This window comes from Channa argus, chromosome 8, assembly GCF_033026475.1.
Source record: "Channa argus isolate prfri chromosome 8, Channa argus male v1.0, whole genome shotgun sequence".
Taxonomy (NCBI): Eukaryota; Metazoa; Chordata; class Actinopteri; order Anabantiformes; family Channidae; genus Channa; species Channa argus.
Genome location: NC_090204.1, coordinates 11,843,101 through 11,870,674, shown reverse-complemented (window position 1 = coordinate 11,870,674; position 27,574 = coordinate 11,843,101). Strand labels below are relative to the sequence as shown.

The window sequence follows — 27,574 nt, the reverse complement described above, 5'->3', positions numbered from 1 at the left end:
GCACACTGACAAAGATCTTTTTGTAGTAATAAGTTCTTTGTGTTGGAGGTGGTTTAAGCAGGGTGGGGGAGTGATGTAAGTAAACCAACTTGTTTCCTCACAAGCTGATTTGAGAGGTTATATATGCAATCCGCCAGAATGTACAATCCATGTGTGTATGTACTTAAAAATGAAAAGATCACTTTAAAGCAACAATTAAAATTCAAATAAACGTTTGTAGTGAACAAAGCAAACTGAAGCGGGGTCAATATTGCTCTTCATCATAGCATTATTCAAATTTGTGATTAGGCTTACAACATACAGTTAGTTATAATCGAATTAAAGAAGAAAACAGATGGAATTTATGTAATATAATTTGCTTTCGCACTGTTAACCTCAGTGCACTAGGTCAATTAAATCAGTAAACGCAACTGAACGGATTAGAGAGGCTATAATCCTGGTGAAAGAAACCTTATGGCTTCACCTGGTCTTTCGGCTAGAAGTAAAAAGCAAAGAATTCCAGGAGCCTTGGCCCCTCCTCTGCTGCTCAGTCTCTGTGTCAGTGGAGCACGGACAAGCAGCAACTAAAGGGGGTATGGAGCTCCACTGAACCCTTTTATCCGGCAAGAGCTTTCCCCAACTTGCTGTAAATAACTTGTGGATGCTTATTGTTCATCTGAAGAACATGGGGGGATTAAGGTGACGTTAGAAATGCCTGTGTACATCTGGGTGTAACCTAAGGGTTTAGGACCGATGTGAGGAGGGTCGATCACCTAAAGTAAACTCAAAAGGTGAGTTACTTGCGTGACGGTCGCGGCACGCCCCCTGACAGGTGAAACAAATAGCGGAGCTCTTGCTGCTGTCCGTCGTCTTCTTTCATCCATGTCCATATTCCCGTGTGCGCCAAGTCCTTCAGTGAGAACTGCGGGGTATGGTGAATGTCAGTGTTCAGAGGCTTGCGACAAGAGCGAGGTGAGTGAGTTTGCTTCAGAACATAAAGCCTGTATTGTTTTAATGTCCCACACAGTGATGAACCTGGAGTCACACCACACGTATTTTGCTCTGATCCAGTGTATCGAATCATTTCCATCTTGTCCGTAAAAAAAAAAAAAGTTTGTAAACTTTTCTCTACATTTATACAGTATATACATTTATATAGTGTATACTATGTATGTGATATTAATTTAAAAACACATTATGACCTCTTAATTGTGAAATTATTCATCCGATTGTCCAGACCTGCCTGTAGCATAGTTCTATATAACGAGTCCACCAATGACATTTCAATCTAAGTTTATATTATCCTGTGTCTTTAACAATTTTAAGAGTATACCCAGTAATTACAGAATAGTTATTACCATATTCTTACCAGGCCTGAATCATTTCATCTGTTGGACATAATAATACTGTAGACAGTGGAATGTGAATTGTGAAGTTGGTGCTGTGAATCCAACATGGAGGTGAAGAAGGATGGAGGAGGGGGGCCGTGGTCTTCTTCCTATAATTGCTACAGGAGCACCCTCCTTGCAGCGCTCCTCTTCTTCCTCTTTATAGGAGTCTTTGTTGGTCTTCTGATTGGTGAGTCTAGAGAGAATATCTGTTTCACCACACAAATTGTAGAACTTTAAAAACAGTGAATATTTTGTGACAATGGAAGTTTTCAAACTGATCAATTAAACTATTATTTCTCTCTTCTTTTCTATTTATGTGTTCACTATTTCTCCTCTCTTTTCACCAGCATTCCTGGTGCAGGAGCAGCATTATTTCATGGAGACAGTAGAGCTGAAAGGTCTGAAGTATGATCCTGTTTTGCAGAATCAGAACTCTGCATTTTACATTGTCCTGTCCTCCGTTTTAAATAATAAGGTTAGTCCTGACCGTCACTGTGGTAGGAAGCTATTGTTTCCTTTAAAATGCGCAACCAATTTTTCACTCTCACTTTTTTACAGATTAAAAATGTCTTCACTGCCTCATCAATATCCCATCACTACATCGACTGTGGTATTGTTGCCTATGGGTAAGTGTAAGCTCAGTGGAAGTGAATAATTTACTTTGAGCAAAAAGCATCTAGAAGAACAACATTTCCTGTTTTTACTGCATTTCCAGTAACATTAATGGTGATGTGATGGCAACAGTCAGACTGGTCTTCAGGCTGTCTAAGGTCCAGCAGTATTCAGACAACTTTGTTCAGGACTTGCTGAGAGCAGGGCTCAGCACATCATTGCACAAAAAGCCGCTGGAAGTGCCAGAATTTGGACAGACCAGTGCTATCATCTTACTGGGTAGTAAAACTGTACCGTCATCAGTTGACTGTGGCCCTACGAGTGGATGTGTGTTGTGGGGGATGACACAGAGATTCCATAGTTGTGCATTGTTTGTTCAGTGGTGCTCAGAGGATCTAATGTTTTGATTTCTCCTCATTCTCAGGAGCTAGTGGAAAATCATTTTATGCTATTGGAAATGAGATGACAGGTGAGTTACTTATGCCTAATTGTACCTGGAAATATTAGGTTTTGTTTACACCTGCTTTGTGTGTTGCTCGTTCCATATAGTTTGACTTATTGTTATTGTAACTGCATACAAATGCACATTCCACGCATCAACGCTGCTCCTGTAAAACTACGAACATGCAACAGCTCAAATGTTCATCACTCAGGAAAAACAGCTTTGTTTCATGAGTTATGTGCACGTTTTCATCTAATCCAGTCGGTTTTCAAACTGTGTATTTAGTTATACATGTTTCTTTTCAAACATTTAGGGACAATTATTTTTCTGCTTTTATTAACAAAATGACAATCACTTGAGTCATCTGAATTCAAATAGTCATCAATATTGCGTATTGTTTGGCACCATTTTCTTTTATTCCTAACTTCTCATTATCTCCTCTAAACTTTTGCACATTATATTCTTAGCATTTATCTATACGTTAAACTCTCCAGGCGGGTGTCCTGACAGCACTTTCACTTGTGACAATGGAGAATGCGTAACCAAGTTAAATCCAGAGTGTGATTTCATTTTTGACTGTGCAGATCGATCTGATGAAGCTCACTGTGGTATGTGACTTTTGAAGTTTTGTTTTTGCTCATTGTTACGACAAACTGCAGCAGCAGAATATACTTGCACTGACATGTCATATTTGAGCTTAGTGACATAAGAAAAATGATCATTGCTGCTTCTGCATCCAAACCACATCAACCCACTCTCCGCTTCAGCCTGTGGGACACGTCCTGCAATGGAGACTCGAATTGTGGGTGGTGAGGATGCTCGACAAGGAGAACTGCCATGGCAGGTCAGTCTTAGGCTCAATGGACGCCACACCTGTGGAGCCTCCATTATCAACAAACGCTGGCTGGTCAGTGCAGCACACTGCTTTGAGAGGTAGGCAGCAGTTACAATTTCCAAATTAGTGAAGACTTATGTATTGTATTAATCTATATTATATTAATATCCTAAACAGTGAAGCGTTAAATAGATTTGTATCACTGTGCTATTATCTACTATTGTAAATCTTATATATTTTCTTTTTTATCTCTCTTTTCTGTTATTAGAAACAATATCTCCAGAGAATGGACCGCCCTGGTGGGGGCCAGACTGGTTGGTGGTGAGGAGTCACAGTCTAAAGTGATTAACATTAAATCACTAATTGTGTCTCCAGACTACAACCCCATGACCACTGACAGCGATGTAACTGTGCTGGAGCTGGACACCCCGCTCACCTTCAGCTCTTACATCCAACCTATCTGCTTGCCTTCTCCGTCTCACGTCTATGTTCCCGGCCAGAGCTGTATGGTGTCGGGGTGGGGTGCATTAAACCAATATACCAGTAAGTCAGCCAGCAAGAACAAACCTGAACACAAAATCAGATAAGGAATTAATTGAGAGATCTAAGTCATACAGAGAGTTATCAAATTTTTCCTTTATTCCAATTTAATGGCATCAACTTTATTATATTTTTTTGGGGGGGGTGACTTTTAGAGCCCTCTGCCATTATTTTTCCATAAAAAAGTTATGGGTGGATAGCAAAAAAAGCAAACATTCCATGTTTATTTAGAATATTCAGAAATGGGTATAACCTTCCACATCTAGTCAAATATCTCTGTCCTCTCTTACGGTACTTGTTTTAGATTTACAAACCCAATTCCAAAAAGAAACTGAGACATTTCATAATTTACTGGTAAATATTTGATGTTATTGAATTTGATGGCAGCAACACATCTCAAAAAAGTTGGAAGTCCAAAACAAATGGAGGAGCATTTGAAAACTAATTAGGTTAATTGGGAACAGGTCAATACCTTGGCTGGGTATAAAAGGAGCATTTCATAGAGACAGAGCCTCTTGAATGTAAAGATGGGTGGATGTTCACAAATCTGCGACTCTGCTAACTAATTCTGGAACAATTTCAGAAAAATGTTCCTCAATGTAAAATTGCGAAGACTTTGATTATCCCACCATCTACAGTATGTGATATCATCAAAAGATTCAGAGAATCAGGAGGAATCTTTTTGCACATGTGACAAGACCAACGGTCAAAACTAGATGCACATGATCTTCAGGCCCTCAGGCGGCAATGCATTAAAAACAGGCATGATTCTCTACGCTCAGAAACACTTCCAGAAATCACTGTCTGAACACAGTTTGCTGTGCAATCCACAAGTGTATATTAAAGCTGTAAGAAGCCCGATGTAAAAAGGATCCAGAAATGCTGCCGGGTTCTGAGACAAAATGGAAAACTGTTATATCGTCATATTAATATTAATTTTTGGAAACTATGGGCGCCGTTTCCTGTGGACTAAAGAGGAGAGGGACCATCCAGCTTGTTATCAGCGGACAGTTCAAAAGCCTGCATCACTGATGGTATGGGGGTGCATTAGTGCCTATTGCGTGAGCAGCTTACACCTCTGGAAAGGCACCATCAATGCTGAGAAGTACTTTGAGGTTTTAGAGCAACATATGCCACCCACACAACGTACACAAACTGCATCCATCACAATATCGTGGCTTTGCAGGAGAAGAGTCCTGGTGCTGATCTGGCCTGCCTGCATTCTAGAACTTTCCTAATAGAAAACATTGTGCACATCAGGACTGTTGAGCAGCTAGAATCCTACATTGAACAAGAATGGGACCACATTTCTCTCCTAAAACTCCAGCAACTAGTCTCCTCACTTCCCAGATGTTTACAGACAATTGTTAAAGGAAGAGGGGACGCTACACAATGGTAAGCATCACCCTCTTTCAACTTTTTTGAGATGTGTTGCTGCCATCAAATTCAAAATGAGCTAATATTTTCTTTGAAATGGTAAAATGTCTCAGTTTCAACATCCGACATGTTGTTTATGTTCTATTGTGAAAAAAACATGGGTTGATGAGATTTGCAAATCATTGCATTGTTTTTTCATTTACATTTTACACATCTTCCCAACTTTTTTGGAATTGGGGTTGTACACAACATCTTCATATTTTTGAAAAGTACTGAATCTAACTATGAATCTCAAATATTTGCATGACTCTGCATTGGGACTACACATTCACTGAAATATGATCCTTGTGAATGTTGAGTGATTCAGTCCTATGCTATATTGTGTTCAGCCGACGTGCCTCCCACACTGCAGAAGGCGGTGGTGAAAATCATCGACTCCAAGGTGTGCAATAAATCCTCTGTGTACAATGGCGCTGTTACTCAGAACATGATGTGTGCTGGGTTCCTGCAGGGCAAGGTGGATTCATGTCAGGTCAGTGTTAGTTTTGCAGTTTAATGAATGATTTACTTAGAATAGCATGAGCTCTTAATTTACATTGTCTTACATGGCTTTCTAGTCTTGAGGCAGAATTTATATACATACACAAAGAATCTGGTACAGTAAGCAGCTGGTTCCACCCTAAAAGTAAAGGCTTTCAGGTGTACTTTGTTATTTAAACCTTAAAATAACAAGATGCTGGTAATTTCAAACTCCAAAGTACAAAATATTTATACAAATAATTAATCTCATGACAGAAATGTCCAAATCGCTTGCACAGTAACTGCTAAACTGGTAGTGATTTGTGTTATCTTATAAAAAAAAATAATTTATGGAGACATGACCATTTATCCAATATCCCTTTACTGAATCGTCACAATTTTCGACAAAAAATGTGGAAAAAAGATCCAATATATATGAAAAGCAGTGTTTACATGTTTTCCTTTCAGGGTGATTCTGGAGGGCCCCTGGTGTGTGAGGCAGCTCCAGGGAGGTTTTTCCTGGCTGGCGTGGTGAGCTGGGGTGTGGGCTGTGCACAGATCAACAAGCCTGGAGTATATTCTCGAGTAACAAAGCTCCGCAACTGGATTCTGAGCTACGCAGATCCCAGCTTGGTTCGTGATTACTCCCAGCATGTTCCCACAGTGGCACCTACTGTGACAGAAAGGAGTTTTAACAATCCACTAGTGCCCATAGCCATGGATGTGCCTTCTGCACCACCACTATCTGGTAATGTCAGGTCAAAGCACAAAGCAACTGACAACTGAAGTTAGTTGTAACTGAGACGAACATTCACCAGTTACTGCACACAAAGATGAGCTAACGAAGTCAGATACAGATACTGTATAAATAATTTCTATTGTAGACTAATAACCGTGTTCTTTTGTCCATCGTGTTTTTCAGGCTTAAACTGCAGTGAAAACTTTCAGTGTAGCACCACCTCCTGCATCAGCAAGATCAACCCAGAGTGTGATGGAGTCCCCGACTGCCCCAACCAGGAAGATGAAAGAAACTGTGGTAAGTTAATAATAAAGGTCAGTATACACCATATTTAAAGTATGTACTTCTAAGGTGGGTATTTGTTTTAGATTGCGGTGTGCGTCCTGCGTTGGGCTCCCATAGAATAGTGGGTGGAGTAACAGCTCGAAGGGGGGAGTGGCCTTGGATCGGCAGTCTCCAGTACCAAAGACTTCATCGCTGTGGTGCTACACTCATTCATAAAAAATGGTTACTCACAGCAGCACACTGCCTCAAAAGGTAATGTGTATTAATACACTGTACACATACACTGAATTTCACCTCACAAACCTACTGAAAGTGCTTCATTTAGCATAGCAGTACATTAAAAATCATACAGACCATGCATCAAATTATACTCTTCTGTACAGCATTGTAGCTTATAAACTAAACCTCACAAAAAAAATGTAATGTCTAGAAACACTGAGTCTGAAATAATATAACAGTCTTTAATTACCCAAACAAACAGTGATCCTGGCCCCAGTAACTGGGCTGTGAGCCTGGGATCTGTGCTCCGCTCTGGGGTAGGAGCCCTGGTCATTCCTATCCAGAGGGTTATCATCCACCCAGATTTCAATGGCACCAACATGGACATTGATGTGGCTCTGTTGGAACTGGCTGTTCCTGCCCCCATCTCCTACACCATCCAGTCTGTCTGTCTGCCTTCACCAGTGCACCACTTCCTAAAAAATGCAGAGTGCTACATCACAGGCTGGGGGTCCATGAGAGAAGGAGGTGAGAGACAAGCCATTTAGCCAACAAGCATTAATTTGCATTATAAAAAGGTTATAATAACTAACTGGAAGTAGAAAATATTCCTGAAAGCAACTAAAAACAACAAAAGTTTTCACGCTGTTATACCCCTAAAAAACTGTGAAAATTAATACCAATTAATGTTGGTTACCACTTTCACAGGTTCATTGACCAATCTGCTGCAGAAAGCACCAGTGAAACTCATTGACCAGACACACTGCCAGCAGTCGTATGGAGACGTGTTGACTACTAACATGATGTGTGCTGGTTACATGGAGGGAGGCAGAGACACCTGTTTGGTAAGATGCTCTAAAGTTTAATCTGAGACAGAAATACCTTTTTCTTTATCCAAGAAATTGCCCAGATATCTGGGTGATGCAGCCTTGGCAGCATCTGAGCAGTAAGATCGTAGAGCATGATTACACTAGTCCTCAGGCTCTGGGACATAAGTCCCATTACAGTGCATGGTTAACCAAGTCATAAAAAAGTAAATCTTGCCCTTTGCTCAGTAGAGGTTTGTAGGAGTTCAAATTATGACTTAAAATTCTAGTCCAGATATTACTTGCGATTATGCTGCAAAAACTGTGTTGCTTGTTCAAAACGTTGCCGCAATTCTGTAAAAGATGCTTATCTAATGGGGGAGTTGAGATTTTCTTTCCTAAAAATACAGAGCCTCCCTTCTCACCTGCTCCCTCTCTGTAATCTGCTTATGTAAGGAAACCCACATGCATTCCTGTCTCGGTCAAAGCACCTGGCATCTTAGCAGCAATCCAAGTGACATTCTCTTAGTACCTGCTGTGTCTTTCTTACCCTTTATGGAAACTTGAAGTACTGAACTCATTTTAATTTCTAACTAAACAATAACCTTGCTCTTTTTACATATCATTCTGTCCATTCTATCATTCAGGGTGACTCTGGAGGGCCATTGACTTGTCGGCAGCTCTCTGGCCAGTGGTTTATTGCTGGAGTGACCAGCTGGGGACATGGATGTGGGCGAACTGGTTTTCCAGGGGTTTACACTCGTGTGACATCTGTCAGGAAATGGATATCTGCTTACCTGCCTTTCTGAAGAGGCAAACAGCTTTACCCGTAAAGAAATTACTGTGTGGAAACAATGGACTTTCTTAATACATCTCCATTAAATCGTACTCTCTGAGGACTAAAGTCATGCTAAAAGCCACACACAGATTCATTTCCACAGTGTTGACCTGTGTGACATACTCTTCATAGGTGCTGTTTGTGATACTGTGCAATCATGTGAACTGGGACAGCCTCTTTCTACATATACTGAAGAACTAAGGAGGAACCTGAACTGCAGCTTACAGACATCCTGCTAGCAAATGAATGATTAAAGTATTTATTTCAGTTATTTATTTTCCTAACCAGTAAACATACTGTACATTGTGGGTTTTTTCTAGTTTTGTGTGGGGTTCAGAATATGTGTGGTTCATCTATGGGTATCTTTCTTTGTATCTATTCTTCAAAAATAAGACAAAAATGCAATCTAATAATTGTTACAGAAGTGAGGGATTTCTGGGGAAATAGTTTTGTGAAAAAGGGGTTTTGAAATCAGCCTTAAAGGAATTCACCTTCGACTTGTATTTATAAAGGCAACTCGTGGCAATGATTAATACACCATAATAAGACTTAAGATTTATTGATCTCCTCATGGAAATCTGTGCATTTGGACAGTCATACCTCAAATCACAGTGTAAATGATGTTCATTGACTTTTCCGGCTATTAAATCCCTTCTCAGACTCCTAAGGATAGAAGGAAAAAAAACAGGTTCCCAGACATCTGACAAACAGTGCACACAAAGCTGAAAAAGGTTCATTACCTTGTCCACAGCAAGGCAGACCCTGCTGAAACAAGCCCGCTACTGTGGTAGGCTGCAGATAGAGTAACAACTGGAAAACAGGTCAGACAAAACTGTTTTGTTCTCCAGGTGTACTTTGATATAGCAGTGTTTGAAGCCTTGTGAATGTTAGGATCACAGATGTGAGAACAACAAGATGCTTCTCAATTTTACCTGGTGCTTTTAAGTAGGTCTTGCAGTCAAGCAAAGCCTGTTTTGTTTATTAATGGGTCCCGTTGTGCTTTTTTTATTATTATTTTTGAACAAATGACTCTTAAAAACAGATTTACAATGAAATGGATGGAAAATAAACACTGGAACATGGCTGAAAATTGGTTAACTGTAGTGACTCAGAAATGCAAGTTTACATTTGTGTCCAAATTATCAAACTGTTGACCACAAGACAGATTCTGCCTAAGTTTGATAACAGGATGATGTTGGGCTGAATAAAACTGTTTCTTTTTAATCCACATTGTAGTAAATACATAAATACAATATTTTGCAAACTCCTAATCAGGGGTACTGAGGACTAGAGTATATTCCAGCATGCAACATGTGAGAACTGGGGTACACCAGAAACCATACATGTGGCTAACACGCGTTTACTGAAAATGGCAAAATAGGAGATTCTAATATCAATCTGTCCACACTGAAGTTTAGAACAAAGCATGATTGCTTAATGAGAAAGTCAATTTATATAGCATTAACATACTTTTGTTGCTGAACTGTTCCCTTTGGGGCAAAATGAAAATGTCCATAGAGCTATTGTTATGGCAAGGGTCCATAGGCTTTGTTTGCCTGTCTGTGAGGCATTATAACAACAGGTGATTACGTGCTGCGGTCGTGTCACACCTGTGCACAGCTTGTGACCTCCACCATTGGGCCGTGCTCTTCACTGTAAGCAGCGGCCCAAGGAAGGGAGGGGTGAAGACAGTTCGTATTCACATACGAGCCCTTTCTCTCTGTAACCTAGAGTTGTATGTTCGGGACACAGTGTTCCAAGCGTCCATATATCGGTCCATACACATGGCAATACATTTCTGTGAGGACAAAAGCAGTGGGTGTTAATGTTGATAATTAACCCTGAAATTAAGCAAACCAAATAGCCAAATAGCATGTCCATTAGCAAATAATCTAACACTATTGTTTCACAATTAAAATTGGTTAAAAAGACCAGCAGCCAATCTATATATTACACAGGCTAGAAACAGTGGTTTTTCACTTGACATTATATAGACACTTATGTATAATAAAAAAAAATATTAGTTACAGAAGTTACAATCTTTAAGACAAACGACTTTTAAAGACAAACGTCTACATGCATGGCCCAATATACCTGCTCAGAGTTGTCCAGCGTGCTTCCAGGTTTCCCTACGCACTTCTTGAAGCATTTGTCTGTCATTCTCTGCAACATAAGACAAATTCATAATTAGTGTATGTCATTACCGATAACAGGTATTTAGTTGCAGCAGAAACTGCAGGTCACAGCATCAACCTGTAGACGGATACACCATTGGTTTAAAACCCAACGGGTTTTTGGACCTCACGTTGTGTCAACTGCATTTTAGTGAGATAGTTATTTCAGTTCCATTCATGTGACAGCACATTCATGACGATACTTCTATTTAACGTTATGACAGGATTTATTATGTTCAACCACAACTAATACACTTTACCACTGATAATACGACGAGCTAGCTTAGCAACAGTGCCCATTCATTTACCTGCAACAGCTCCTGTGCGTTAGCCACCGCGATCTGGACCTTGACCTGCTCCATGATGATACCGGTGTCCACCTTACCGCCGGATCCTCCTCCTGAGAAGTCGGAGCCAAACCCGTCCATTTTTACCTGAGTCGTTACCGAAAACTGCACTTTTATCGCGTTTCTTTAAATGCACGTGCGAGCAGCCACAGTTCGGCTTGGCTAACGTTGGTTTTCGATGCCCTTGACAGCGGCGGATGGGTGCATACGTCATTTCCGCAGAGAATAATTCGCCTCATGGGAAATGTAGTTTTTGCTGCGTTGGCGCTGTCGAGTTGTAGTGCTTAAAAGACAGACAATTGCACGACTGTCAGAAAGCAAAGGATCTATTTATATTCGTGAATATAATATCTTTATAATATTTTGACATACTCAGGCAACACACGCCTCTCCTCTTCCTCAAACGAAGTGCTCGTGTGCGAAGGTGATGGAAACTTGAATGTTTACCACGCGGTGGCGGTATACTCCAATCAATTCTGCTATGACAGCAAACAGCATTTCCTAGTAAGCTGCCAACAGGACCCTTCAGATATTAACAAAGAAGGTTTTCTTTAAATGTCAATCCTTTAAACGTACATTTTGTTAGAATAAGACTATGGGTTTATACATTTGTAGTTGTAAACATTCAAAACTGTAGCAATTGTAGCATACATTATTGTTGTAAAGTACCATTTTAAGATTGTTACATCTGCTGTGATTCAGTCAAAAAAATAAATTAATGCAAGGACTAATATACACAATGGAACTATAATAATTATTCCAAATAACCATATGCATGCTTTTAGGAGGGAGAGCCATACTCTTTTTATCTGCTGCATGATTATATGTCATTGCTGTTCAGTCAGCGATTTTAGGGCTGTTGTAAAGTTGTTTTACCAACTTGCCCACAGTGGTCACATTTCCTGCATAAATAAATCTTTCCTTTAAATTGAAACTGCAATGAAAGTAGGCGCCTACTATAGAAATAGAAAGTGTGCATTGTTTGGTACTGAGGCCTGGACACGAGAGTGAGCCCCCCAAGGACCCCTGTGCTTATGTTTCAGATAAAGATGACCTCATGAAGACCACCTGCCTTGAGTGAACAAAAACTTAGTACAGTGAGTCTGCAGACAACAATGGAGTGACCGTTACTGTCATCTAAGCTGACACTCTGTGAATCATTTGCTACAGAGAGAAATAGTTGTGGGGGGTCTGATTAGTGGCGTGCCTGCATAAGAGTAATTAATGACTGGCTACAAAATGCTTGCAGCCACACACATGCAGATACACACACACCGGACACCTAAGGACACTAGATCTAGTCCTTTACTCTAAACTTAACCTAATTCTAACATAAACCACATAACCAACTCTAAACCTCAGAAGACAAGAAGACAAAAGACCCCACACAACAATGGTGTCCAACTAAAATGTACCCACAAACCAACTGAAACACCCATCTACACACACACACACACACACACATTTTGAGACCAGTTGGCTTCAAGCCATAGGGCTGAATGAGGGGAGGAGAGGGGGCTGGGTTAAAGTGCAGCAAAATGAATTAACCCTAGATTACAATCATGAGTTCATTAATCTAATCTTCTTAAATTCTTAATCTCCTGTAGGCACACTTGTGCATATGAAAGCATTTGGCCCAGTCAGCTAAGTGAAGTAACAATGGTTAGGAGAATGTGAATTACCAATGAGGGTGTTTATTGGTGTCAAATTTTGAGGTTACACAAGGTTGTTAATAGTTACTTTGGGACTTTGAAGTGTAAAGAAGACATCTGGTAATTTGAGATTTGAGTGGCACTCAAATTTAAATCCTTTGTAAGAAAACAATAGAAAACGAAAGCTGGTTGCTCTTCTTTTTTTTCTCAAAACACACATACACATAAACTCTGATGGTTGAGAAACAGCAGCAGTTTTTAATCTTCAAAAGCAGCTGGTGAGTGACAGTGAAGAGGGGGTGAGGGAGAGAATGGGGGAAACCTGAGCATCGGCTGGTGTTTAGCTCAGTCGACCACTCCACCACCCCACGCTGACACAAGCCATTCGCAGAGCTGATACTGTTCGAATAAAATTTGTATTTAAATATTGAATATGCTTGATTCATTTAATCTTCTGAGAAGAAATTTTTCAGTTTTTTTTTGTTCACTTCTGAACATCATCGTCTTGTTTACGGACTTTCATGGAGCTTTTGAGCAGTCATTTGACTAATTAAAACATGAAAATCTCATGCAAATACTGACCTAAACAGTGTTTTAGCTAAACCAAACATACGCAGGTACGCCTGAATGGAGTTCAGCTCTTATTAATGCCATTAATTTAACCTGTAGGCATGTTGGGACATGTCCCAACAAACAACTGTGTGCTTGTCTTAAACAGAAAACAGACCACTGTATTGTATTTGTTGAATAAATACCTACTATATTAAAAATGGGTAGCGCTTACATATACATTAAATGTGTGCACACAAAATATAAATGTATTCTGCTCCAAAATCTTTTATTCTTCTGTTGTATCATATATATATATATATATATATATATATATATATGTGTGTGTGTGTGTGTGTGTGTGTGTCTATGATTCTTGACTGACCTGATTCTTGTCCTAAGAGTCCGCCTGGAACTAAGAGACATTCTTGATAAATTCCTATAAACCTCACAAGTCCTTAAATCCTTCGGAAAATGCCAAGAATTCAACTGAAGAAACGATCTCATGGTCCTCAGAGGGGCTTTAACCTTCCATCATATGATCATTAAGACTGTTTGTTATGTGGAGCAGGCCCAGAGACGAGCCAACACTGTGCATCGCGTTTGTTAGAGAGTGGAAATGCTGGGCAACATGCTGTGCTTGAACCTTATGACAGCGTTATTTATCCTGAATATACTCTGATTATATTAGCTCCGTTGTTTCTGACACCACGAAGAAGTCGCTCAGTTTGTATGCATCACCTATTTGTAGCAAACCTGAGGCCAACTCTTTAACTCAAGCTTTGTTTTTTATTTTATCTCTTTCTTTTTATGAAATATAATGGTACATACTCATCTCTCTCACTCATACTCTATCTCCTTGTCTATTTTATCTTTGTCCCTCTCTCTTTACCTTCCCTTGCAATGATAATAATGATGGTAATAACAATACAACTTACTTATAGGACTTATCAAAAGTGCTGTACAGAAGACAGATAGGCAACAAGACCAATCTGTAAGACCACAATTAAACACCAAATGCATACATATGTACACAGACTACATGGACGACATATAATCTACAGTATATGAATAGTGGCTTATGCAAAGCATTGAGCAGTTGTTGAAAGATGCTGTAAAATTATTATTAATCAATAGGAATAGTGTCATGTGCATATTATTTTGAGGGCAATCATCACATAGCTCTTGGTGATGGACAAAAGAGTGTGTGATCCCATTGGACAAAACAGCAGCAACAGGAGGAGCCAGGGCGAACACTAGCTCTGCTTCTGCTCCTGTTCTCTCCGCTCGACTCGGTGCTCTTCTCCTGCACGGTGCATGGCTTCCTGGGAACAAACAGCGAGGGGAACTTTTTTTGTTTTATCTCGAATTTGCGCGTTTGAATTCCAAAACTTGCGAGACCAACAGATGGCTCACACTTCTCCCAGCGGTCTCGGACACGACGTGGCTTTAACCTCGAGGAGCTGATTTGTTTAAAGTAAGCCACACACTACAAACAAATCAAGAACGGAGGAAGTTGTAACCGAGATAAAGGAATCGAGATCAGCTCTGCTCCTGTGTATAAGGTAAGCACAAGACGTCTAATCCTACTGAAATATAGATCGCCGAGATACGAGCTCGTTTGTCATTTGTCCAACTTCCGAAACGTGAGGAGTTTACTTAAAGGCTGAGATGTGGGTGATTGTGCGAGGCTGTTGTTGCTGCTACACGCTGGCTTCAACGCGGCTGCTAACTTGGGAGGAAAGTTGAGCGCATGTGAAGTGCTGAGCGGAGTTTCACATTTACTGCACAAAACCAATTGGATTTCACGCTGAGTCCCTCCACGGAAGTCCACCGCCCCCCTTACAGTGGGACTGAATACCCGACTTAAATTTATCTTCTAGGAAACAATAGAAGCTTTTAAGCGGAAGATATTTATTTGGTCGTTTTCAAGTTGTGCGCGGTCTTTATTACCCGTCTGTGCAATTACATGATTATTGCAAACGGCTTATTTTCATAACGAGGTTAAGATGTGTTTGCAATAACGAGTTATTACATAATTTATTTGAAAGCAAGGAAATGAATCCGAAATTCGGCATACAAATTTGATCCCACAATATCCTCCCGGTTAATGCAAAGACTGCAAGTCTGCCTGAACCCGCTAGGTTTTTATGTGTTGCACAGTAGTTGCATAATTTTATGCTTAAGGAGCTAGTTTGAGGTGTTGCATCCTATAAGGGCTTCAAAGCTTTGCCCTTGGCACCACCTTGTATGTAAGGCAGCTGAGGAACATTTTATTTTTTTGGCTAAGGCTGTGGCTAGAGGTGAGTCATGGCCCTGAAATACTCAAAGGGAGTTGTTATAAGACCGCACACCCAGGTGTTAACTTGTTTCACATACATTTCAGACGGTTGCATTAGGAGCAGGGTAATGTTGTCACAGGTTCGACATTGATGGATATTTCAAAGTGTAAATCTCAGCTGCACACATTGTACACACCAATATTCTATGAGAGTGGTCCTTATCAGGTCTCCTTTCATCTCTCTAAAGTCTAAAGTTCTTTTCCGTTGCAACCCAGTAGCGATATGACGATTTCAGCTGCCGGCACAGTGAGTTTTATGTGTGCATGACATTTATAAAATCCTTACTCATATGCAAGTATCAAATACTCCTGAATTAAACTAACACAACGGGGTTTTATATATATATATATATATATATATATATATATATATATATATATATATATATATATATATATATATATATATATATATAAATAATTTGTCTTTGTCTTCTTATCCAGATTTAATACAAGATGTCTGTTAGTAACCACGAAAACAGGAAGTCTCGCTCAAGTTCAGGCTCCATGAACATCCAACTCTTCCACAAGACGTCCCACGCTGACAGTTTATTGACTCAACTTAACTTACTGCGCAAAAGAAAAGTCTTCACAGATGTTGTCCTCAAAGCTGGAAACCGATCCTTCCCCTGTCACCGGGCTGTCCTGGCCTCCTGTAGCCGATACTTTGAGGCAATGTTCAGTGGTGGGCTCAGGGAGAGTCGTGACGCTGAAGTCAACTTCCATGATTCTCTCCATCCAGAGGTGCTGGAGCTCTTGCTTGACTATGCCTACTCAGCCCGAGTTATCATCAACGAGGAAAATGCAGAGTCGCTTCTAGAAGCTGGAGACATGCTGCAGTTTCATGACATTAGGGACGCAGCTGCAGAGTTTCTAGAAAAGAACCTGCATCCGTCAAACTGCCTGGGGATGATGCTGCTGTCCGATGCCCACCAGTGTCAGAGGCTGTACGAGCTGTCGTGGAGGATGTGTTTGGCAGACTTTGCTACTCTGATCAGAACTGAGGACTTCCTCAGTCTGCCCAAAGACAAAGTCCAAGAGCTGATCCTCAGTGAGGAGCTGGAGGTGGAGGATGAGAGCCTTGTGTATGAGGCTGTTATTGACTGGGTTAAGGCAGACATGGAAAGGAGGCACAGCGAGCTTCCTGAGCTCCTGCGTTGTGTCCGCCTGGCACTTCTACCTGAAAGTTATCTGCTGAAGAATGTCGCCTCTGAGGAGCTGGTGATGTGCCACAAAGTCGGTCGGGAGATTGTTGAAGATGCTGTACGGTGTAAGATGAAGATCCTTCAGAATGATGGCATCGTAACAGGTTTCTGTGCCCGGCCAAGAAAGGTTAGCCAGGCCCTTCTGCTGCTGGGAGGACAGACTTTCATGTGTGACAAAGTCTACGTGATCGACAACAAGACCAAGGAGATCACCCCCAAAACGGACATCCCCAGCCCCAGGAAAGAATGCAGTGCCTGTGCTATTGGTTGCAAGGTGTGTATGTGTTCTGCGTGAATATGCTCAGTTTTATTACATCTAATGTAAACCAGCAAATAATCTGACTTTTTTCCCTGTGGCTCAGGTGTACGTTACAGGAGGGCGTGGCTCTGAAAACGGGGCCTCCAAGGATGTTTGGGTCTATGACACGCTACATGATGAGTGGTCAAAAGCAGCCCCCATGTTGGTTGCCAGATTTGGACACGGTTCTGCTGAGCTTGACCACATGCTGTATGTAGTGGGAGGACACACTTCTCTTGCGGGATCCTTCCCTGCCTCTCCATCAGTGTCTCTCAAACAGGTGGAGCAGTACGACCCTCAGACCAATAAATGGACTCTTGTGGCTCCACTCAGAGAAGGGGTGAGCAACGCTGCCGTCGTCGGTGCCAAAAACAAACTGTTTGCCTTCGGGGGTACCAGTGTGAACAGAGACAAATATCCCAAAGTGCAGTGCTTTGACCCTTGCCAGAACCGGTGGTCAGTACCTGCTGCTTGTCCGCAGCTGTGGCGATATACGGCAGCAGCTGTAGTGGGCAACCATGTTGTTGTGATTGGTGGTGATACAGAATTCTCAGCCAGTTCTGCTTACCGGTTCAACAGTGAGACCTACCAGTGGTCAAAGTTTGGTGATGTCACAGCCAAGCGGATCAGCTGTCACGCAGTGGCGTCAGGAAACAGACTGTATGTGGTTGGGGGTTACTTTGGAGCTCAGAGGTGTAAGACATTAGACTGTTACGATCCATCATCGGACTCCTGGGACAGCGTGACCAGTGTGCCCTACTCACTCATTCCCACTGCCTTCGTCAGCACATGGAAGTACCTCTCAGCATAGAGAGACGTGCGGACTGAGGTTTCTACGGTGAGTAATTGTAGTTTCCTTAAACTGACACAAACAAACAAACAAACAAGATGTCAATTACATGGTCTATTCATAGTGCCCCATTGTCAGATAATACATAGGAACGAACTTTATAGAAACAAGAATATCCTCAATCAGTTCAAAGCACATTGTGAGTAACAGACCAAGGTGAATGTCATTTAGAACTGGACAAGGCCAGTTTATAACCCCTCACTGTTTTTAGGGTTGCTAGCGGTTACAGTTACACATTGTCTAACTGCTGTGACTGCCGGGTGTTGGGTAAACATGGTGGAGTCCTGGTTTTAGGAGCAGAAAGAATGTCAGCAGTACTGGTAATTACAGAGCGGGGGCTACAACACAAGACCTCTGTTAGTGACAGGAGCGAGCTTTGGAGGCATGGATCAGGCCTGTACTTGTAACGCCAAGACGGCAACTGGGCAGTGTGCTCTGCAATGCCGGCCCTGGGTGTTATATGGAATTCAGGAGGAAGCGGGGGGGGGGGGGGGGTTGGGGGGGGGGTTGGGTGGGAAGAGAGCATCCATCTATAGTATGAAAATATGATTGATTGACATGTAACGTAAGTGAAGAATTGCTCAGTTTAATCTGCCTGGAGGAATGACAGGTGGCAGTTTTCACAGCTTCATATGAGAAAAAGATTGATAAATTTTTTGTGAGGCGTTTTCAGTGTCCCACACAGCGTGGGGGGTGGAGAGACAGTTAGATGAAACCAGGAGAGCAAATCCTCTGATATTTGTAAGGTTTGCACGTTGTTTTTACATGTGCCCGGTGGTGGTAGACCTCGTTTTAAGTTTCACGACATGAGGCCTGTCCTCTGATCTTGTTTTAGCACAGATGCAGTGGATGAAAAAAACGGTTCATTGCTGCATTAGTCATTGGATTTGGATTGTAAAGCTTGAACTATGCTGCATTTTTAATGGTTCATGCTTTTTATTTTAAATACGACTAATTAAATGAATTAGAATTAAATGGCAAAAACAGGATGGGGTTTTATTGCAGAGATATTGACAGAGCTTTGTCTTCTTGCTATAAAACTACTCTTGCTATAAGTCTGTCATCAATGCCAAATAAATGAATGTAAATCAAACAATACACTCAGTCTGGTGTATTGTTTGATTTATAAACTAAAATAACTAGAACTAAAAAAAAACAATGTCTAACTGTTTAAACTAGACTGGAACAATCTATTGTTTTACAGTGTCAGTAAAACAGTAAATACATATGTAAATCACTATCATAGTTTTTAAAGTTTGTTTGCACTTTTAAGATGCAGCATTAAAATTTCAAGTTAGGTTAAAAAATATAATTTTATTTGATCACATTAAAACATTAGGTATGCTAGTCAATTTCTTTGACTGATATTTAGTAAAATCTTCGTTCTCTGTTCTGCATAGCAGCAGGTTTTTGCTGCCAGGAGTATATGGTTGACTCCGAACAAGCTGCTTTCTTATGCTCCCAAGAACTTTGAAAGTAAGACGAAGTGGAAGAAAGAGCGAAGCAGAGGGCTTACGGGTGACTTGTGTCTACAATAAACAGCTGGATATGATGGAGCTGGGGGTTAGCATTATGAGGCTGTTGGTAAGCATGACTGTCCCTGTGGTAGTCAAGTTTTTTCAGGATCAGTTATAAACACATGAGGTTCGTGAGGTAAGAACAGAGTCTCAGAGCAGAATGCTTTAACACACACACACACACACACACACACACACACACACACACACACACACACACACACACAGAGGAGAAGATAATTGTGTAAGCGTGAGTAAGACCAGCAAAGCTATGTGTAGTTTGGCAGCAGAGACTTAGGCCTGCCTAAAAATACCTGCTGCCGAGGCTGTCAACTTCCAGCTGGGGTCAGATAGAAGTATAATTGTGTATATGTGTGTGTGTATTTTTTCATGTTCCTTTCATGTTATAATGGGGACATAAACCAGCTGTCGGCTGTTCAAGTATTTAATAGTAGTGCTGTGATTTATTATTATTATTTTTAATGCAGTTGTGAAACCACTTCATACTGATCGTAATTCACACGCTCCCTCACTCACTCGCGCACACACACACACCGGCAGTAACATTGCTGGCCTGTCCTTTAAAAAGCAGCTATCCTTACTCTTCTTTTGGAGGAATGAAAGTGTGGCCTGCATTCCCATAAGTACAGATTTGTTAATGTTACCTTGTGGTTCAGGCCATTCTCTTCTTTTTTGTCACTTACTGTACACTTATTGTAGATTGTTGTCCTGTGTGCTTCCACCAGATGTGAGTATTCAAAGACCCCAGGGCCAAACCAGAACCCGCTGTTGATGGAAAACTATTTGTAAATGTTAAAGCATTATGGTTTGTATTTGTTATGGTCTACATGGAATGGAGAATTAAATGGCTTTTTTTTTTTTTACATTGACATTTTATTGTTTTCATTTTTCTCATAACAACCAAAATGATTGGCACTTAGGGGTTAAATTGTATATTTTGTGTATGTTTTGGAGGTAGCACACTGAGTAGCATCAGGGTGTAATCTGGTCAGTTGTTGGGACCAGACAACAGGCAGACAGGATGTAACTGGAGATCACTGCACATCTCTGCTTTCCACTGCTGAACTATAACGACCCCCAGAAATGACTGTTATCTATGTTACATCTTTTGTTTTCTCAGCCCCCTCCAGCCCCCACCTATTTCCTGCTCCATCCCTCGCTCTTCATAAATATTCTGAGTGCCAAAAAAAAAAAAAAAAATCAGACATAAGCAGCATTATCCTTTTTAATGAAGCCGTTATGAGTTGGGCACAGCCCTGTGTGATTTGTACACCTGGAGAGGTCAGAGGCCGCATGGGGAGTCTCGGTGAGCCCTTGGCATCCCCAGGCAGCTGCTGTAAAATGGAAAAGGTCATGGTGGGATCAGGGAGGAGGAGTGCAGAGGCCCCAGTCACTCAATACTAATGTTTTATTAATGCTTCACTGTGAGGGCCACCAGGAACACAAGCTGAATGAGGCTTTTATTTTGGCATCTGCGTACAACAACGATCCCCCTCCCTCCGTTCACTCAGGCACACACATACACAGTTAAAGCTAGCACGTGCACACACACTTTGTCTCCAGTCCTTTGAGTAATCAATCCTCCACATTACAGCCCTCGGCATGGCTGCTTAAATTTGCATAAACCTAATGAAGTTTTTATTGGTGTTTTCTCCACGCTCCAAGTAACAAAAAGGAAAAAGATGCTTGAAATGGCTGAATAATCACCCACACTAATTTGATTACGCTCCTAAAAACAGACGAGCTGCCATACAGTTACATGTGGCTGTTCAGAAAGCCAGCTGGGATCGGACAAAGTGTGTCTGCCCGGTAATTAATCTGAATTACGTAATATTTGCACCTCTGAAGTGGCAAGGATTCAGTCACCGAGACTCTTTGTTCTAGTCTTAAACTTGAGTTTTCCAAGGATTCATTAAGTCAGCTTTCATTATACTTTTGCAGCTGCACCAAGATGCTTGTGTCTCTGAGCTCATCCAGGAGTCTTATTTATTTATTTAATTAGTTCCTAAAAACAATGCAATGTAAATGAAGTAATTCACACAATTGTCAATACAGTGGAATTCTAGTTGGTCATTAGTAAACATGGCACAGGCGTTGTTGGACAGAAAGAGGACTTTGCTTTGGTTTGTTGTAACTTGGGTTATTGGGCCTCTAGAAGATGCAAATGGAGTCTGAAATGGAGATTGCATGATGTATGTGCCATTTATTTGATACATGTGACCCGGTCCTGTGGTGTGTGCACTCTGTGTCCTTCGAAATGATAGAAAAGCTACTGTATTTGGTGATTATTTTCCTCCATCAAACTCAAACTGGCATTATTCCCATGTGTGGGAGAAAGATAAGTGCTGAGCGCAGACAGACAGAACCTCCGAGTGCCAGATCCACTCACTTCACAGAGTCCCAGCCCATCTGTTGGTCTGCTGAAGGACACAGGGACTCCCCTATTGCCTCACAGCAGCACACAGAAAAAAAACAGACCAGATGCATACATAAGGCATATGGGTCCGTTCTGGGTTACAGTTATTAACCCTGACACTTGTTGACCTCCCAGACTTAAGCACTAAAGAAATCATGCTCCCTCTTGGCAGAAAGCAATGTCTGTCAAGGTTGTTTTTATAGTTGTTGTTTTTTTTGTTACAGTGAGAATAGAAGAATCACGATGAGTTGATGCTCTGTACTGTTCTGTATGGCTCATAGTTGAACAGTGTGGCCCATATAGCTCAGTGTTGTTTCTAATTGACCTTGACGTGGCAGGTAATAATGACAGGATACTGAGTCAGCGAGGACTCATTCCTGGTGACAGCAGGATCCTTGTTGCAGGAGAGGGAGCAGTGACACAGGGATGGAGTTGCTTTAAGGGCTGTAATGATGACACATCTGCAGTGGGTCAGAGTGTATCTGACATTTACAATCTTAATACATTTGTTTCCCTTCAGTCTGTTATAACTTTTTCAAACGTTCCTGCACAAAACTTTTTAAAAAATCTATTTCTTATGTAAATATTACTGTATGCATGTTATTCACATTGTTTACATGGGTTCAGATCATCCTTATGCCCTAACAACCTAAATGCTACATGTGAAAGCACACTCTTGCTGCAGTGAAGAGATGGGCCATAAGCAGGAGCACCCAAGAAGTGACCAATGCATATCTACCCAAAGAGGGAGCAGTAATTCCATCTTCCATTAGGATTGCAGATGCATGTGATAAGAACTGCACAGGCCGCACAGGCATGAAGGCAAAGCAAAGAGAGTTTGAGGAGTACTTGCATAACAAAATGTCTTGAATTTTTTGATGCAATGCAAATGCAAACTGAGGACAATGAAAATTAGACTATTTGTATGTTAAATGTTGACTAATTGTGCACTTATCCACAAAATGACACAAAACACAACTGTTTACATTTTCCATAGCACCTTTTGGGGTTATTCATTAATATTTATATTGAATTTAGTGCACCTCTGCAGATGTAAGGACATGGGGCTTTTGCTCCCTCCTTGATGGATGAGTAGTGTATTGCCTTTGCACCCAAGCAGGGCAGCAACTGACACATGCTTTATGTACATAAAATATTTGTGTGAACCTTGCATTTACATTGATGAAGAGTTTTTAATGCTCAGTATCAGATGTTTAATTTATTTGTATTGTTTTTGTTGCCTTCCTGGCACCCTGACTGTGACAACCACACTCCAGTCTCTACACCCAACCAAACACATAACCCCTATAAAATCGCAACTTCTCATTTTTACACTACACTCAATGAGATGTCAAAGGTTTATTTGTTAGACTTAGAAGTAGTATTGATTAAAAGTGTGTTGCCTACTACGCTCACTTGAACTATGAATATGTTTTCTGCGTTTATAAAGGTATAATACAAAATCTAGCAGTAATTCTCCCAGAGGAAGACCCTTTAATCTAAAGCCTTTTTTGCCTTCCTGTTGGTGTTTAACTAGTACATTGCTCTGGTTGTGTCGTACTGTTCCGCCGCTGGCAATGGGTTCATAACAGATGTGTATGGATCAATTGAGGCTTCTGTAATATCAGCCAGCTTTGTTGGCCATGGAAATGAGAACTCATTAGGTTATCCAAACAGGCCTCCAGCAGAGCCACCCTATAACTGTCAACGCTCCCTCTCCTGAAATACAAAGTTATCATCAAATATTTGCAAATGAGATGTAAACATCACGTTTGGAATTCATTCGGCTCTCTCCCAAAATATCCAGTGGAACATTCCTTCATAACAGCAGAGGAAGAAAATTAGACGCCAGTGTATCTGAGGTTGCCCCAAAAGCCTGTGATGAGAGATTCCAGAGAATTTATCACATTGTTTTAAGTGAAATTGTGCTTGACAAAAAAATTGCACCACAAGAAGGCATCATGCAGCATAGGTTATATCCAGCTCGTTTTGGAATATGTGTTTTATCTGAGTCTTGAGAGGCTTATTTTTACAAACTGGGTCCTCTTCATTGCCACCCTTAGGTATATATTACCTAGCGACATAAATGGCATATCAGCTTAATCCCACATGCCAGTGGGACTTTGGTTAAATAACTCCCTGTCCTGAAGCATTGTTAACGCTATGGGTAAGCCTGATAAAATGGCATGGTGATAAGCTGATGTGTATCCCTGGGGACTGAAGTCTATGCGTTCCTCTCTGCTCCCTGAGAATGCCCAGGCCCCCTTTCATGTGGTTGGTCTTCACACAACAGCAGCTCCTTTGACTTCTCAGGATCCTAAGTACTAATCCCCCTCTGTCTCTCTACCCAGATCAGCTGTGGTGTCTGGTATGCAGTCTCCCTTGCTGCAGAGACTAAGAGGAGAATGAGGAAGAGGAACTTTTTGTGTGTTCCTGCTGTGGCTCCATCCAGCCTAATACACTATATCTTCATCTGCAGATGAGCGAAGGCCCGAGTCCTAGGAAACAACACTGAGACTGGAAGTCTGCGGCCTCTTTCCATCAGATCTGTTTATTCGTCTGCCGTGTGTAACTTTCCCATGTATCCCATAGCGTGAGCTGAACTCGTTGCCATGTATACGTGCACAGTCGTTTCTGTATAGCTAGCACAGTTAAGAAGCAGACGGATAGCAAAGATTTGTCTTCAGACTTTTCTCTGTTGTCCTACTGGACCAAATAAGCTACTCACTGTATCAGCCCTGCACTGCACAGCTGACTCACTATATTATCAAACAGTTATCATCTCTCCAGTAGATTACCACTTAAACTAACAAATTGAACTAAAAAAGAATGTTGGTTGGTTTCTTTCCCATCCTGACACTGGGCGTTTACTCAGGTGTAATGTATTTGGACTGCTGATCAACTGAATTAGACCTTTTCTCTGCCAGGCATATATGGAAGGAGAGAAGACATCTGGGGAAGTGTATGATTTTGTGCACAAAAACAATCTCCCTCTCTTTATTTTTAGACTTTGGACTTGGGCTTCCCTTAATTTTGGTGAGCTAAATTTGTATCTTCCTCCACGACTTAAAATACAAGCTTGCAACAAGAATATGGACCATCACAGCTGAAGAAGATACTTCTCTTTTTCACCATGGTATGAAAAACTCTGATATATTGTAGTGGGGCTTTTTTTGTTTGTTTGTTTTCTGTCTCAGGGTTATGTTAAGATTTGCTGTATTTGTTCAAGGCAGGGTTACTGTTTAGTTTTGTGGCTTATGGTCTGACAACCTTTATTGTGAATGTACTATTTTTGTTATAAACAGTTTTACAGAAATCTCAGTGTAGAAATGATTTGTACTTTTTTTTTTTTTTTTTGTCAAGTGAAATATATGATTGGGATTAATAGTGATCATATTTGAAACATGAATATTGCGAAGTACTCCATAACTGACCCTGGTGTTTGTGTAGATTTAAATAATAGCTATGTATGATCCTAAGTAGTTAGCTTTTCATTTATTTTTTCATCTGTAAAGGAAGTATTTTGCGTGTATAGTTTGTATATTAGCTTTGTAATAATTTGTAGGAGCCTTTGATTTGCACAGTTTGTATAAAGGAATCTATTAACTGTCTTAATTTTGTATCTTTGTCTTAACCCAGCTTGGGTAGTGTGAATAATCAAAGCCTTTTTGTAGCACATAACTGAGTTATTTCTCTTTCAATCTTCATGTAAGTCTGCAGCTCTCAAAAAATCTAATATACTGGTATACAAAGCTATTACTGATGCACCATCTGTTACTTCATGTTCCACAGCTCATAGAATTAAATGTCACCTTGTTTGAAAACCTATTTCATTGTTTGTCCTGTTTTCCAGGGAATGATTACACTTTGGCACCTCTTTCATTAAGACACCACACAGGTACTCTTAACATGCCTTGAATATTTTCCCAGCTTCCAAGGAGTGGTTCTGGTATTTGCCACAAACACTCCTTCCTCTTGTCTGTGCACCAAAGGAGTCAGTGAGATGAACAACCCATGCTCCTCCTCTCTCCCATAATAAACCCTTGTCACAGCGATATCACACATTCTGGTTATGTGGTATGTGAGCAAGAGCAAGCCTCTGCTGCTCTGGCACTCACCGTGTAAAATGTGCACACACACCCATTATAACCCTCAAACCCTGAAGAATGTGCTAAGTCTGCCCAGTCTGTCAGGTGATGCTTCTCCATCATCCTACGGTACCCAGGTTAATGAGAAAACTGTGCAGTTGGGCGGGAAGAAAAGTCCGGTTGGGAAATTTTTGGAGAGGAATATACCCACCCTCAGGTTCAGGGAGGTGGCTCTGAATGTGCGGCCTGAAGGCTTAAAATCTTTAAACGTTTATGATGTTTTAGCTACTGAGCTGTTATTACTGTGGTGTAAAGATGCCTTCTATGCTTTGAAATCATGTGATCATTGGATTTCAGTGCCTAATGGCTTGCTTGAATATTCTTGCTGTTTATTTCAAAGCACAACATCTGTTCCTTAGGCACCAAGTTGAAAAACCTTTAATATCCAAATTAGTAGGTATAGGTAAATAATATAATGTAATTGCGTGGTGCCCTCTCTATCTGATGAAATTGTTCCGTTCAACAAAACTTCAAAGGTTAAAATCATTGGCCAAACTATCCATCTGTTGGTGACTTCTTGTGTTGAAGTCTCTTGTAAAAGCCTTGTAACTGCACTGTTAGTGAAAGATTTTTTTCCCTAAAATATAAATTTTGCAACACATGGGCCATATCAAATGGACTTGCGGGGGCTCCTATTAATAGTAGTGTCGTTTTTATGGCAAAATGTTTTGTAGAACTTGACCTTTGTAATTTAAAAAGAATGTTAAGATTTGTAGTCTTTCTGTCTCTCTATCAAACACAGACACACACACACAAGAGTGTGTTTATACCTTCACTTCTATCATGTTCCTGCTCAGGTCTTCCCACTTCATCATTCAGCTCCTTTTCCACTTATAACTTTGCCCTGGTGCAGATCAGATGAGTTACCTTGGGGATGTTTGAGAATGATGGATGGATGAACGTGTGTGTGTGTGTGTGTGTGTGTGTGTGTGTGTGTGTGTGTGTGTGTGTGTGTGTGTGTGTGTGTGTGTGTGTGTGTGTGTGTGTGTGTGTGTGTTGTAAAGGCTGAAGAGACATGAGGGAAACAGCCTGTAACAAATGTTTTGCAAGTTGTGTCCTGAATAATTTGAAAATCAAATGAACATTTGCTCTGATCTAACTCAAACATCATGTTCTAAAGTTTTAAAGATTGACTGTAATGTTTTAAATGCCTAAAAGTTTAAATGACAGAAATTATTCAACTCAAAGAAATCTATGGTCCATGTACACCACCAGACCTGCCTATAATTATCCATGAATAAATTACATATAATTATTAGGGAATAACCCAAAACCGACATTTGAATGATGACATAATGCACTGTTAATATTTTCTGAAGACAAAAAAAACTTCAAAACATGCTGTTAATTGGTTATAAACAAGTTGAGGCTCCAAAAATCCCCCTCTGTAGACACGACATCATGGCTGTATCAGGCTATCTCCAGTCATTTGGACATATTTGTGTCAGTGTGGGTATGGGGATTCATTAAAGGT

The 27,574-nt window shown here is 40.8% G+C and overlaps 3 protein-coding genes and 1 long non-coding RNA gene across 5 annotated transcripts; 2 read left to right on the top strand and 2 right to left on the bottom strand.

The window, feature by feature from the left end:
• Nucleotides 1–547: 547 nt before the first annotated feature.
• Nucleotides 548–10,071, top strand: tmprss9 (transmembrane serine protease 9). The gene is made up of 16 exons (XM_067514079.1): nucleotides 548–951; nucleotides 1,352–1,557; nucleotides 1,718–1,845; nucleotides 1,929–1,996; nucleotides 2,086–2,261; nucleotides 2,407–2,451; nucleotides 2,919–3,032; nucleotides 3,192–3,357; nucleotides 3,528–3,802; nucleotides 5,566–5,708; nucleotides 6,164–6,443; nucleotides 6,618–6,731; nucleotides 6,803–6,971; nucleotides 7,201–7,466; nucleotides 7,647–7,783; nucleotides 8,392–10,071. Exons 2-16 carry the CDS (start codon nucleotides 1,434–1,436, stop codon nucleotides 8,551–8,553), a joined length of 2,367 nt encoding a protein of 788 aa, XP_067370180.1. The 5' UTR covers nucleotides 548–951; nucleotides 1,352–1,433; the 3' UTR covers nucleotides 8,554–10,071.
• On the bottom strand, nucleotides 5,418–7,328 carry LOC137132045 (uncharacterized). Its single transcript, XR_010915063.1, has 3 exons — nucleotides 7,189–7,328; nucleotides 6,149–6,368; nucleotides 5,418–5,681 (listed from the first exon to the last, which is right to left on the bottom strand). It is a non-coding gene; the product is annotated as an uncharacterized lncRNA (long non-coding RNA).
• Nucleotides 9,778–11,310, bottom strand: timm13 (translocase of inner mitochondrial membrane 13 homolog (yeast)). Its single transcript, XM_067514080.1, has 3 exons — nucleotides 11,065–11,310; nucleotides 10,677–10,745; nucleotides 9,778–10,380 (listed from the first exon to the last, which is right to left on the bottom strand). Exons 1-3 carry the CDS (start codon nucleotides 11,182–11,184, stop codon nucleotides 10,282–10,284), a joined length of 288 nt encoding a protein of 95 aa, XP_067370181.1. The 5' UTR covers nucleotides 11,185–11,310; the 3' UTR covers nucleotides 9,778–10,281.
• Nucleotides 11,311–14,570: 3,260 nt separating this feature from the next.
• enc3 (ectodermal-neural cortex 3) lies at nucleotides 14,571–25,780 on the top strand. Of its 2 annotated transcripts, none has more exons than XM_067513776.1 (4): nucleotides 14,571–14,869; nucleotides 16,090–17,124; nucleotides 17,213–17,986; nucleotides 24,304–25,780. In XM_067513776.1, exons 2-3 carry the CDS (start codon nucleotides 16,102–16,104, stop codon nucleotides 17,957–17,959), a joined length of 1,770 nt encoding a protein of 589 aa, XP_067369877.1. In that variant the 5' UTR covers nucleotides 14,571–14,869; nucleotides 16,090–16,101; the 3' UTR covers nucleotides 17,960–17,986; nucleotides 24,304–25,780. The 2 variants fall into 2 exon arrangements, with proteins under 2 accessions (XP_067369877.1, XP_067369878.1); XM_067513777.1 differs by lacking the exon at nucleotides 24,304–25,780 and adding an exon at nucleotides 19,402–24,297.
• Nucleotides 25,781–27,574: the final 1,794 nt, after the last annotated feature.

Bases quoted from the DNA above. Each gene is read 5' to 3' on its own strand.
- tmprss9 (XM_067514079.1), top strand. From the start codon at position 1,434: ATGGAGGTGAAGAAGGATGGAGGAGGGGGGCCGTGGTCTTCTTCCTAT. The intron at 5,709-6,163 runs GTCAGTGTTAGT...TTTTCCTTTCAG, and splicing joins GCAAGGTGGATTCATGTCAG to GGTGATTCTGGAGGGCCCCT. The intron at 6,732-6,802 runs GTAAGTTAATAA...TATTTGTTTTAG, and splicing joins GGAAGATGAAAGAAACTGTG to ATTGCGGTGTGCGTCCTGCG.
- timm13 (XM_067514080.1), bottom strand. From the start codon at position 11,184: ATGGACGGGTTTGGCTCCGACTTCTCAGGAGGAGGATCCGGCGGTAAG. The intron at 10,746-11,064 runs GTAAATGAATGG...CTTATGTTGCAG, and splicing joins ACGCACAGGAGCTGTTGCAG to AGAATGACAGACAAATGCTT. The intron at 10,381-10,676 runs GTATATTGGGCC...TTGTCCTCACAG, and splicing joins CGCTGGACAACTCTGAGCAG to AAATGTATTGCCATGTGTAT.
- enc3 (XM_067513776.1), top strand. From the start codon at position 16,102: ATGTCTGTTAGTAACCACGAAAACAGGAAGTCTCGCTCAAGTTCAGGC. The intron at 17,125-17,212 runs GTGTGTATGTGT...CCTGTGGCTCAG, and splicing joins CCTGTGCTATTGGTTGCAAG to GTGTACGTTACAGGAGGGCG.